Raw genomic sequence first — 12,049 nt, forward strand, 5'->3', positions numbered from 1 at the left:
AGTTAACTAAATAAATTATTACAGTGAAATAAACACAAACACACTGAATAAGAAAGATTCCAGAGTTTATTGCAGTGTGTGATGTCACACTCCAGAGTCAACAGTACAGTGTGATGAGGGAGACAAAGGGAAAAGATTCCTTATGACTTCCTACAATTGCCAATGCCAATGCCATAATAATGGCCAATGCCATAACCTTGTGATCTAGAGAAGCACTGAACTTGAAGACAACAAGTCTGTATAGGGACACTGGTTAGATGTCACTGCATGGCTTTAGTACAGTATCTGATTTCTTAGAATGCTGGGCAGAGATCGACGGCTCCTCCGAGATTCAATTTCTGGATGGCGGTGGATGAGAGGAGTAGGGAAAGAGGGAGAGAGAGAATATGGAGAGAGGGAAAGAGGAGAGAGTACTGTACAATGCAAATATATACACAGAAGGCAGAATACAATGAAAGGACCAGGAAGTTCCTATGTGATAGAGGCCTCATTAAACATTACATTAATATGATACTCGGATTGAAATCTAATCTACACTGAACCAATTCTATGCCATACAACACACAAACACATGCAGGTGCACACACTTTATCACTTACTTTCACAAAGTGGGACAAAACTGTTCCATGAGCCATCTTTCTGACACTCGATCTGAAAGTGCTCCAGTTCCTCTCCATCCTTTCAGAAAGAGAGAGAGAGAGAGAAAAGAGAGAGGAAAAATACAATTGATCAACAAAATGTAGCATTTTTCAAACAGCTAAAACAGCTTTTTCCTGCATCACTATGCATAATTCTATGTAAAAAAAAGTTGTACACATATACAAATATATATATATATACATACATATACATACAGTGCCTTGCGAAAGTATTCGGCCCCCTTGAACTTTGCGACCTTTTGCCACATTTCAGGCTTCAAACATAAAGATATAAAACTGTATTTTTTTGTGAAGAATCAACAACAAGTGGGACACAATCATGAAGTGGAACGACATTTATTGGATATTTCAAAAGATTTAAAAAAAATAAAAAACTGAAAAATTGGGCGTGCAAAATTATTCAGCCCCCTTAAATTAATACTTTGTAGCGCCACCTTTTGCTGCGATTACAGCTGTAAGTCGCTTGGGGTATGTCTCTATCAGTTTTGCACATCGAGAGACTGAAATTTTTTCCCATTCCTCCTTGCAAAACAGCTCGAGCTCATGAGGTTGGATGGAGAGCATTTGTGAACAGCAGTTTTCAGTTCTTTCCACAGATTCTCGATTGGATTCAGGTCTGGACTTTGACTTGGCCATTCTAACACCTGGATATGTTTATTTTTTAACCATTCCATTGTAGATTTTGCTTTATGTTTTGGATCATTGTCTTGTTGGAAGACAAATCTCTGTCCCAGTCTCAGGTCTTTTGCAAACTCCATCAGGTTCTCTTCCAGAATGGTCCTGTATTTGGCTCCATCCATCTTCCCATCAATTTTAACCATCTTCCCTGTCCCTGCTGAAGAAAAGCAGGCCCAAACCATGATGCTGCCACCACCATGTTTGACAGTGGGGATGGTGTGTTCACGGTGATGAGCTGTGTTGCTTTTACGCCAAACATAACGTTTTGCATTGTTGCCAAAAAGTTCAATTTTGGTTTGATCTGACCAGAGCACCTTCTTCCATATGTTTGGTGTGTCTCCCAGGTGGCTTGTGGCAAACTTTAAACTACACTTTTTATGGATATCTTTAAGAAATGGCTTTCTTGCCACTCTTCCATAAAGGCCAGATTTGTGCAATACACGACTGATTGTTGTCCTATGGACAGAGTTTCCCACCTCAGCTGTAGATCCCTGCAGTTCATCCAGAGTGATCATGGGCCTCTTGGCTGCATCTCTGATCAGTCTTCTCCTTGTATGAGCTGAAAGTTTAGAGGGACGGCCAGGTCTTGGTAGATTTGCAGTGGTCTGATACTCCTTCCATTTCAATATTATCGCTTGCACAGTGCTCCTTGGGATGTTTAAAGCTTGGGAAATCTTTTTGTATCCAAATCCGGCTTTAAACTTCTTCACAACAGTATCTCGGACCTGCCTGGTGTGTTCCTTGTTCTTCATGATGCTCTCTGCGCTTTTAACGGACCTCTGAGACTATGACAGTGCAGGTGCATTTATACGGAGACTTGATTACACACAGGTGGATTGTATTTATCATCATTAGTCATTTAGGTCAACATTGGATCATTCAGAGATCCTCACTGAACTTCCGGAGAGAGTTTGCTGCACTGAAAGTAAAGGGGCTGAATAATTTTGCACGCCCAATTTTTCAGTTTTTGATTTGTTAAAAAAGTTTGAAATATCCAATAAATGTCGTTCCACTTCATGATTGTGTCCCACTTGTTGTTGATTCTTCACAAAAAAATACAGTTTTATATCTTTATGTTTGAAGCCTGAAATGTGGCAAAAGGTCGCAAAGTTCAAGGGGGCCGAATACTTTCGCAAGGCACTGTATATATATATATAGTGGGGAGAGCAAGTATTTGATACACTGCCGATTTAGCAGGTTTTCCTACTTACAAAGCATGTATAGAGGTCTGTAATTTTTATCATAGGTACACTTCAACTGTGAGAGACGGAATCTAAAACAAAAAGGCAAATGAATTACTTAAAAATCATACAATGTGATTTTCTGGATTTTTGTTTTAGATTCCATCTCTCACAGTTGAAGTGTACCTATGATAAAAATTACAGACCTCTACATGCTTTAGTAGGAAAAGTAGGAAACCTGCAAAATCGGCAGTGTATCAAATACTTGTTCTCCCCACTGTATATATACACACAGGTATTTTTTTCTGCATATCTAAGCATATCTCTTGAGCTGTCTGTGTCCTCCTGACTGGTTATTTTTTTAAAGAAACAAAATATGCATCTCTACTAAAATCTGGGTAAAATACTGAAAGGAATGTGAGTCTTATTCAGCACATAAGTTATTGCTTGCTTTCTAAAGTCTACCAACCTTGTCAGCAGGCATGCCAGCTAAGATAGTTAGACAAGCTTGCTACTCTAACTTGATTGATAGCCTGAATTGCTTCTTGGTAGCTAGTTATGAGCTGGGAACCTATCTGGGCTAGTTAAAGCCGACTAGCTAAAATTGCTAATTGGCTAATAGTATTACATACTGTAAGTCAAATCTGAGGGGGCCCCTGTGCACACCTCTGGTCATGGGGTCGATTCCTACTGGAGCCACCCATACGAAAATGTATGCAAGCATGACTGTAAATCACTTTGATAAAAATGTGTGCTAAGTGGCATACATATACAGTCGGGTCCAAAATAATTATCACCCTTGATAAAGATGAGCAAAAAACACTGTACAAAATAAATAATACAAATACTGAGCTATATTAAATGCTCAAAGAAATGTGGGATTTTTAAAATGATTTTATACTAATACAATTGCTCAGAGAAGGAGACAAGTAATAGAAAAATACATAAAAAAGAAAGGGACCCATATTTTCAATACTACACCACCTTCCCCGTGTGAGGACAAGGGCACTGAGCCGTTTTCTAAAATGTTTTATGAGATTGGAGAACACATTGGGAGGGATCTTAGACAATTCCTCCATACAGAATACTTCCAGATCCTTGATATTCTTCGGCATGCGCTTATGGACTGTCCTCTTTAATTCAAACCCCAGGTTTTCAATGGGGTTGATGTACGGAGACAGCCCAAAGGCTGGCAGATAGCGATATTAAGTCATTTAATCTAAACCTCCAAAGGGAATGTGTGCCACCACTTAAGGTCCTAAACGATATCATAACCGCCATCGATAAAAGACAGTACTGTGCAGCCGTCTTCATCGACCTGGGCAAGGCTTTCGACTCTGTCAATCACCGTATTCTTATCGGCAGACTCAACAGCCTTGGTTTCTCTAATGACTGCCTCGCCTGGTTCACCAACTACTTCTCAGATATAGTTCAGTGTGTCAAATCGGAGGGCCTGGACCTCTGGCAGTCTCTATATGGGAGCCACAGGGTTCAATTCTCGGGCCGACTCTTTTCTCTGTATATATCAATGATGTCGCTCTTGCTGCGGGTGACTCATTGATCCACCTCTATGCAGACGACGCCATTCTGTGTACATATGGCCCTTCTTTGGACACTGTTAACAAACCTCCAAACGAGCTTCAATGCCATACAACACTCCTTCCGTGGTCTCCAACTGCTCTTAAATGCTAGTAAAACTAAATGCATGCTCTTCAACCGATCGCTGCCCGCACCCGCCCGCCCGGCTAGAATCACTACTATGGACGGTTCTGACTCAGAATATGTGGACAACTTTAAATACCTAGGTGTCTGGCTAGACTGTAAACTCTCCTTCCAGACTCATATTAAGCATCTCCAATCCAAAATGAAATCTAGAATCGGCTTCCTATATTGCAACAAAGCCTCCTTCACTCATGCCAAACATAACCTCGTAAAACTGACTATCCTACCGATCCTTGACCTGTATGCTCTCGTTGGCTGATCCTCGCTACGTATTCGTCGCCAAACCCACTGGCTCCAGGTTATCTAAAAGTCTTTGCTAGGTAAAGCTCTGCCTTATCTCAGCTCACTGGTCACCATAGCAACACCCACCTGCGCTCCAGCGGGTATATTTCACTGGTCATCCCCGAAGTCAACACCCCATTTCGCCGCCTTTCCTTCCAGTTCTCTGCTGCCAATGACTGGAACGAATTGCAAAAATCGCTGAATTTGGAGACGTATATCTCCCTCACTAACTTTAAAGCATCAGCTGTTAGAGCAGCTTACCGATCGCTGCAGCTGTACACAGCCCATCTGTAAATAGCCCATCCAACCAACTACCTACCTCATCCCATATTTGTTTTTTTTCTGCTCTTTTGCACACAAGTATTTCTACTTGCACATCTATCACTCCAGTGTTAATTGCTAAATTGTAATTACTTCGCCACTATGGCCAATTTATTGCCTTACTTAATTTGCACACAGTGTATACAGATTTTTCTATTGTGTTATTGACTGTACGTTTGTTTATCCCATGTGTAACTCTGTGTTGTTGTTTTTGTCACACTGCTTTGCTTTATCTTGGCCAGGTCGCAGTTGTAAATGAGAACTTGTTCTCAACTGGCCAACTTAGTTAAATAAAGGTGAAATAAAAAATAAATAAATACACTCGTATCCATGGACTGGTTTGTAAATGAAACATTCTCCATTCAGACTGCAAAGGCTATAGTTTCCTCCTTAACCTGATTTAAAGGCAAGAAGGCCAGTGTGTTGTGTACCGTGTTTAGCCAATCAGGTTTTCCCCCTGGCTTGATAAAAGTTGTCCTCACTGAACAGTTTTTAATGACACGTATTGGATTTGTTGGCATGAACTCATTTACAGAACATTATTCATATAGGAACATTTTCATATTCAATTAGGAACATTTGGGCAGTTTTGATACAAACTTTTGAACATAAATGCAATGGTTCATTGGATCAGTCTATTATTGAACGAATCCTCACTAACAGTATCTGCAATTTGGCAGTATGCCCAGAACCTTGTTTTGAGAAAGGGATATCTCAGTTTCAAGGTCTCAGCTTAGAGAGAAGAAGCCTTGTGAGGTATTGGTCTGTCACACGCATGACCCTGTATTGGTCGGTCACATGAATGAAGCAAATGTTAATGATTAATTAATTATGAATCATGAATAAGCTAAATCCTGGAAATATAACTTGTCTGTATATAAGGGAACTAACGGGACTGCCCCGGGAATTGCTCCTGATCGACATGTGTACTTGGTGCATTGAGTTGGTTGGAACCTCCCCACCATGCTGATAATAAAGAATGATTCATTTAAGATTGACTTTGAATGTCCCTATGTAGAATTTCCACAACAATAGTCTTAAAGAAAAGCTTTGACTGTGATTTCTCTGATCATTCAGCAGGTTTCCCCTATCAGCGTCCAGCCCAATATCATTGTGAATAAGCTTAGAAGTTCTTTCAAAGAGATAGCCCACTGAAATAAAATGGTGATTAAATGCATCAATGATGGCATTTTTTCCCATAATGAGACCAGTGTCTGAATTAATGTGTTGTGGCAGAGAGGAGGAAGTCAATCCCTTCAGGGTTTAGCCAGGTTCCCATTACAATCCGAAAGAGCGGTTACATAATAATCAGATTTAGCCTTTCTGATTTGTGACTCTCCACCTGGATTCAGTCTCATGTAGCAAAATGTGAAGTTGTGTTTTTGACATTGGATAAAAGTAGAGACTCAGAGGTACAAAATGGTAAAACATACACTGCATTTGAGGAATAATGGGAAAGAAATTCTGCTTTGAAAGTTGATCACCTTGTAAACTCACTTTTGAGAAAATCGCCTTTGAATGTTTTGCTATCGAGTGAAGAGATCTTCTTTGTCTATACACATTCAGCATTGTTCACACCCTCTTAAGCTTTAGCCCCACCCATTTTAGAGCACTCTCGGAGTGCACACTTGATGCTCTGGCCGATGATTTGTTTACCTCTGGACAACATGAAAACAGCCTAAACAGCTCAGCTGGCAACTTTTTTGCAGATGTTTACTGACACCAGCCATATTTAACGGGTGTTGTACACAAGTCATGTAACGTTAGCTAACGAGCCAGCCAGATAACGTTAGATAGTTAAACAACAATGAACAAAGTGCCAACAATGCCTAACATTAGGCTCTAACTAGAAAAGCAAACAGCTCTGGGAAACTAATAATAACATCCGCTAGGGAGCCAGCCAGCTAAAGTTAGCCAGCTAGCTAACAGTTCACATTAGCTTAAGACATATAGCTAGCTGGCTAGCTAGTAAGCTAAACAATGAATCAGAAGGCTTCAGATAATAACTACAGAACGAAGCCAACCTCAGCATAAGCTTTGGTTGCGAATGGTATGAACTTTGAACTCTTATTCACTACAGAAGTGATACCTACTAGCCGTTGACTTAGCAACAGCAGCTGCAAACGCGGGCTAGGAAAGAATAGACAGAGTATTCCGTCTACCACACAACGATGTTACTACAACGTATTTAATTTACCACACCACCAGAGACATTCTTCCGAGGACAGGAAGATCTGTTGGCCAACACGACCAGCATCTACGACCAACAGCTCAGAGTAAATATTTATTGCATTTTCCTTTTCCAAATGGGCGGTAATTTAGAAAGCATAAGATTCTGTATTTACGATAAAGTAGCTGCCTACGGCTCGATAGAGACATCGCTTCTCACTTTGTTCTTCAGTCTTCCTGCTCTTTCACTCAAACCCAGCCCCCCTTTCTTTGTGTAACCAGCTGTCATATCTGTTCCATCCGCTAAGGACGTTTTCCTTTATGACATAATTTGTAATCAAGGTATGATTAATTCTGTGTATATGTAATTCTGTATGATTAGTTAGGTATTTAGTAAATAAATAATTAAACCCAATTTTGTATTGCTGACTCAACTTGTTAGCCAGGGTTCGTGAAGATAACCAAGAATTTACAAATTTCAGATCAGGCTAAAATAAGTTGACGAATAATATTGACTGCTATTGATGTAAAATATTGCTAGGTCTTTAAGAGTTTATTCGGAAGATAACAGCTCTATAAATATTATTTTGTGGTGCCCCAACTTTCTAGTTAATTACATTTACATGATTAGCTCAATCAGGTAATATTAATTACAGAGAAAGGATAGCCAAAGACACGACATATATGAAAGTTTTTATTTGAACAAATCTTTGGGCTAATCCAGAGACTGAGGTGGCCTTTTCAAATCTTGACGTTATGGTCAATGACCCATTTCTTTGTGGATTTCGATGTGTTGGGGCTATTGTTTTACAAGAAGATCCACTTGGGGCCAAGTTTCAGCCTCCTGGCAGAGGTAACCAGGTATTTGGCTAAAATGTCTTGGTACTTGGTGAAGTTCCTGATGCCATTTACCTTAACAATGGCCCTAGGACCAGTGGAAGCTAAATATCCCCATGACATAAAATATGCACCACCATATTTTACAGTAGAGTAATGAGGTTATTTTCTGCATAGCAGCTTTCTTTTGACACCAAACCCACCACTGGCATGCGTCGCCAAATAAATGTATTTTCATGTCATCTGATCTGTCACGCCTTAGAGATTCTTTTTATGTCTCTATTTTGGTTTGGTCAGGGCGTGAGTTGGGGTGGGCATACTATGTTTTGTGTTCTATGTTTTCTATTTCTTTGTGGTTGGCTGGGTATGGTTCTCAATCAGGGACAGCTATCTATCGTTGTCTCTGATTGGGAACCATACTTAGGTACCCTTTTTCCCACCTGTGTTTGTGGGAGGTTGACTCTGTTTAGAGCACTTTGCTTTTGAGCTTCACGGTTTATTTTTGTAGTGTTTAGTGTTTTGTTTGGCGTCATTTTGATTAAAATAAAGAAAATGCACGCTCACCATGCTGCACCTTGGTCCTCTCCTTCCAACAGCCGTGACATGATCATAGGACCGATTCCTATTGAAGTGCCAATGGCATTCAGCAAACTCCTGGTGTTTACATTTGTTGGTTGCGCTCAATAAAGTATTTTTCTTTCTTTCTGGCAACCCTTACAACGAGCCTATTGGCATTGAGGGGGTGTCGAATTGTACATTTAGAGACTTGGTGACCTGAAGATGCGACCAAATTCTGTAAAGCTCAACAGTGGCCCTTGGACTTTTCTTTGCCTCCCGAACGATCTTCCTCATTGTAGTGCGTGGTTGACAAGAAACGCATACGTCCAATACCAGGAAGATGTGGTGTGTGTGACCCGAGATAGAGATAGCCTGGAAGAGTTATGAATAATGCCTCATTGTCTCATCTTCCTGGCATCTGGGAAACTAAGCCGGGTTGGGGGTAAAAAATCATCCTGTGTAGATAACCAAGGTGGTTTATGGGAAATGGAACCAGTCTAACTAAACATTTTTAGGTCCTATATAATATCAGTTTTTAAAATTTCAGTTAGGCTGCTCAGCTCAACAGTCGAGACTGTGACCAATGACCAAGTCTCTCTCAGTACTGAATTTCCACGACACACATCTAGCCGTGATTGGGAGTCCCATAGGGCGGCGCACAATGGGCGCAGCGTCGTCTGGGATTGGCCAGGGGTAGGCCGTCATTGTAAATAAGAATGTGTTCTTAACTGACTTGCCTCTTGTAACTACCCATCCCGGATCCGGGAGCGTAATCATCAACTGACACTAATTAGCATAACGCAACGGACATAAATATTACTAGAAAATATTAATATTCATGAAATCACAAGTGAAATATATTGAAACACAGCTTAGCCTTTTGTTAATCACCCTGTCATCTCAGATTTTGAAAATATGCTTATCAGCCAAAGCAAGACAAGCATTTGTGTAAGTTTATCGATAGCCTAGCATAGCATTATGCCTAGCTAGCAGCAGGCAACCTGGTCACGAAAATCAGAAAAGCAATCAAATTAAATCGTTTACCTTTGATGCGCTTCGGATGTTTTCACTCACAAGACTCCCAGTTAGATAGCAAATGTACCTTTTTTCCCAAAATATTATTTTTGTAGCCGAAATAACTCCGTTAGTTCTTCACGTTTGGCTGAGAATTCGACCGGAAATTGCGGTCACGACAACGCCAAAAAATATTCCAAATTAACTCCATAATATCGACAGAAACATGGCAAACGTTGTTTATAATCAATCCTCAAGGTGTTTTTCAAATATCTATTCGATAATATATCAACCGGGACAGATGGCTTCTTAGTAGGAAAGAGAGAAACAATGGCCGCATTTGTCCTTTACGCACAAAACACTCAGAGACTTCAGCTGACCACTGACGCAATGTTGACGTTCAGGCTCATTTTTCAAAATAAATGCCTGAAACTATGTATTGTGACACTAGACACATTAGGGAAGCCATAGAAAAAGGAATCTGGTTGATAACTCATTCACTGCTCAATAGGGACGCATAGGAACGCAGAGGTTTCTAAATAAGAGTCACTTGCTGATTGGATTTTTCTCATGCTTTCGCCTGCAATATCTGTTCTGTTATACTCACAGACAATATTTTTTTACAGTTTTGGAAACTTTAGAGTGTTTTCTATCCTAAGCTGTCAATTATATGCATATTCTAGCATCTTGTCCTGACAAAATAGCCCGTTTACTTAGGGAACGTTATTTTTCAAAAAATGAAAATAGTGCCCCCTAGATTCAAGAAGTTAAATAAAGGTTAAGTAAAAATATATAAAATAAATAAGACAGGGCCTTTAACTGCCTATTGAACGTATTGCGTTTGAGTTGTGGACTCCATGTGACTTTAAAAATCACAAAGGACTTAGGTTGATGCATCTGATAATGAGGACCTTACTTCCTAGACTAGATACCATCAAGATCTGGTTTATGCAGATGAATCCGGACATTGACTGAAACGTGGATCTCTGGGGACATTCTGGATTGATAATAATATTGATGGTTATAACTGACAGACAGGGGTACAGTTGGTGGAGTGGCCATTCTTATAAAACATTATTTATCTGTCTTATTACTGAAATCAATTTCCTTTACCAAAATAGTTGATCTACTATCTTTAAGTCTTTGTCTGGGGAACAATGTATCCATAACTGTTACAGGAATCTACCGTCCTCCCTCAGCTAACCTTTGTGCACCAGAGGAGTTAACTAGTTTGTCGTCTTCTTTTACTAAATCCAAGTTATTATCCTTGGTGACCGCTTTTTGACATCTCACACCTGGTCATAAATGTTATGCAGCAAAGGACTGTCTGGCTCTCTAGTATGAACCAAAGGAATATCTTTGTTCAGACTTTTGCCAGCCAAAAACTCTAACGTCCAAAAAGTTAACTTTGGAACAATATTTCTAACATCCAAATGTGGGAAATGGTCAGTGAGTAGATGTAGAAATATAATGTCATATTGTGAGGTCATTAGAAAGGTTAGAAAGGAAATATTGTAATTTGAAAAGTATTTAAAGGTATGAAGTCTCCATCCAATACGTTGTGTAGACAATGTGAAAAATGACGAAGACATTTGTGTTAATATGGGAATGTGATTTTAGGAGCCTTAAGAGAATATGCCAAAGATATGATTAGATGTTAAGTAGCCACATCCTGAGTGAGGTCAGAAGAATGTGTCAGAAGGACGTAGCCGTCCCCTTTTGCCAGAGTGCTTAAAAGGACTGGCTAAGAATAAACATCAGACCAGAAAGACGTGAGACTGTGGTCCACACGTTTAAATGGTTAGAAGAACTTAATCTCAACACGAGGTGAAGAAAATGAATTTGCCAGACCACCGCCAGGCTGCAGTTTCGTGTGTAAAGTGGTTTGGAACTTTGACCATCTACCCGAGGAAGAGGAGAAGAAAACTCCCCTCTCAGACAATCACTGGTACAGCTAATTAGCTGTTCTTAGGAAACAGCCCATTGGAGACCGGACAACTAAGAAGAAGGACATTGTGACCTCTGGTGGACAATCAGAGCATGTACAAGTGGCCCACAGGAAAGGCTCACCAAACCAACATTCTTCCGGATGGGGGCTAGTTCTGACAGAGAAATGGCGAACGGCATTCACACGTAAATACATTCATTATATTTTCCAAACGTATATCCACAATCATGTCCCTTTCTCTCACTCTTTTCCCCACCCCCTCTCCATATGTGTAACAAGCCGTCATATCTTGTCAGTCCACTAGGGACCTTTGTCTCATGTAAGTGTATTCTGTGTTATTATTTAGTTAGTTAGTAAATAAATAATTAAACCTATGTGTGTAGGACTGAATGATGAGCAAAGCTGGGGTTCTTGCAGATCCAAGAAGATTACAACTGTTCAGAATGAGATTGATATGAGGTAATGATTAATAAGTGACTTATTGATATAACTTATACATCTTCTAGAGTTTAATTCGGGAGATGGTAACTCGTTTAACTTCTTATGTATAGGGGGCAGCATTTTCAAATTTGGATGAAAAGCGTGCCCAGAGTAAACTGCCTCCTACTCAGTCCCATGTGCGAATATATGCATGTTATTAGTAGTATCGGATAGAAAACACTCTGAAGTTTATAAAACTG

At 40.0% G+C, this 12,049-nt stretch overlaps 1 protein-coding gene across 2 annotated transcripts in view; it reads right to left on the bottom strand.

Moving 5' to 3' along the window:
• The window catches only part of masp1 (MBL associated serine protease 1), a 71,168-nt gene that overhangs the window by 11,111 nt on the left and 48,008 nt on the right, over positions 1-12,049 (bottom strand). Inside the window, exons 8-9 of one of the 2 annotated variants that reach the window (XM_042299999.1) lie at positions 600-678; positions 49-338 (exon numbers count right to left, since the gene is read on the bottom strand). In XM_042299999.1, coding sequence (XP_042155933.1) covers positions 274-338; positions 600-678 — 144 coding nt within the window. In that variant the 3' untranslated portion in view covers positions 49-273. Of the gene's footprint in view, positions 1-48; positions 339-599; positions 679-12,049 lie in introns of those variants that run through there. The other variant, XM_024415788.2, reaches the window with a different exon arrangement.

The sequence above is a fragment of the Oncorhynchus tshawytscha genome, linkage group LG17 (genome assembly GCF_018296145.1).
Source record: "Oncorhynchus tshawytscha isolate Ot180627B linkage group LG17, Otsh_v2.0, whole genome shotgun sequence".
NCBI classification, from domain to species: Eukaryota; Metazoa; Chordata; class Actinopteri; order Salmoniformes; family Salmonidae; genus Oncorhynchus; species Oncorhynchus tshawytscha.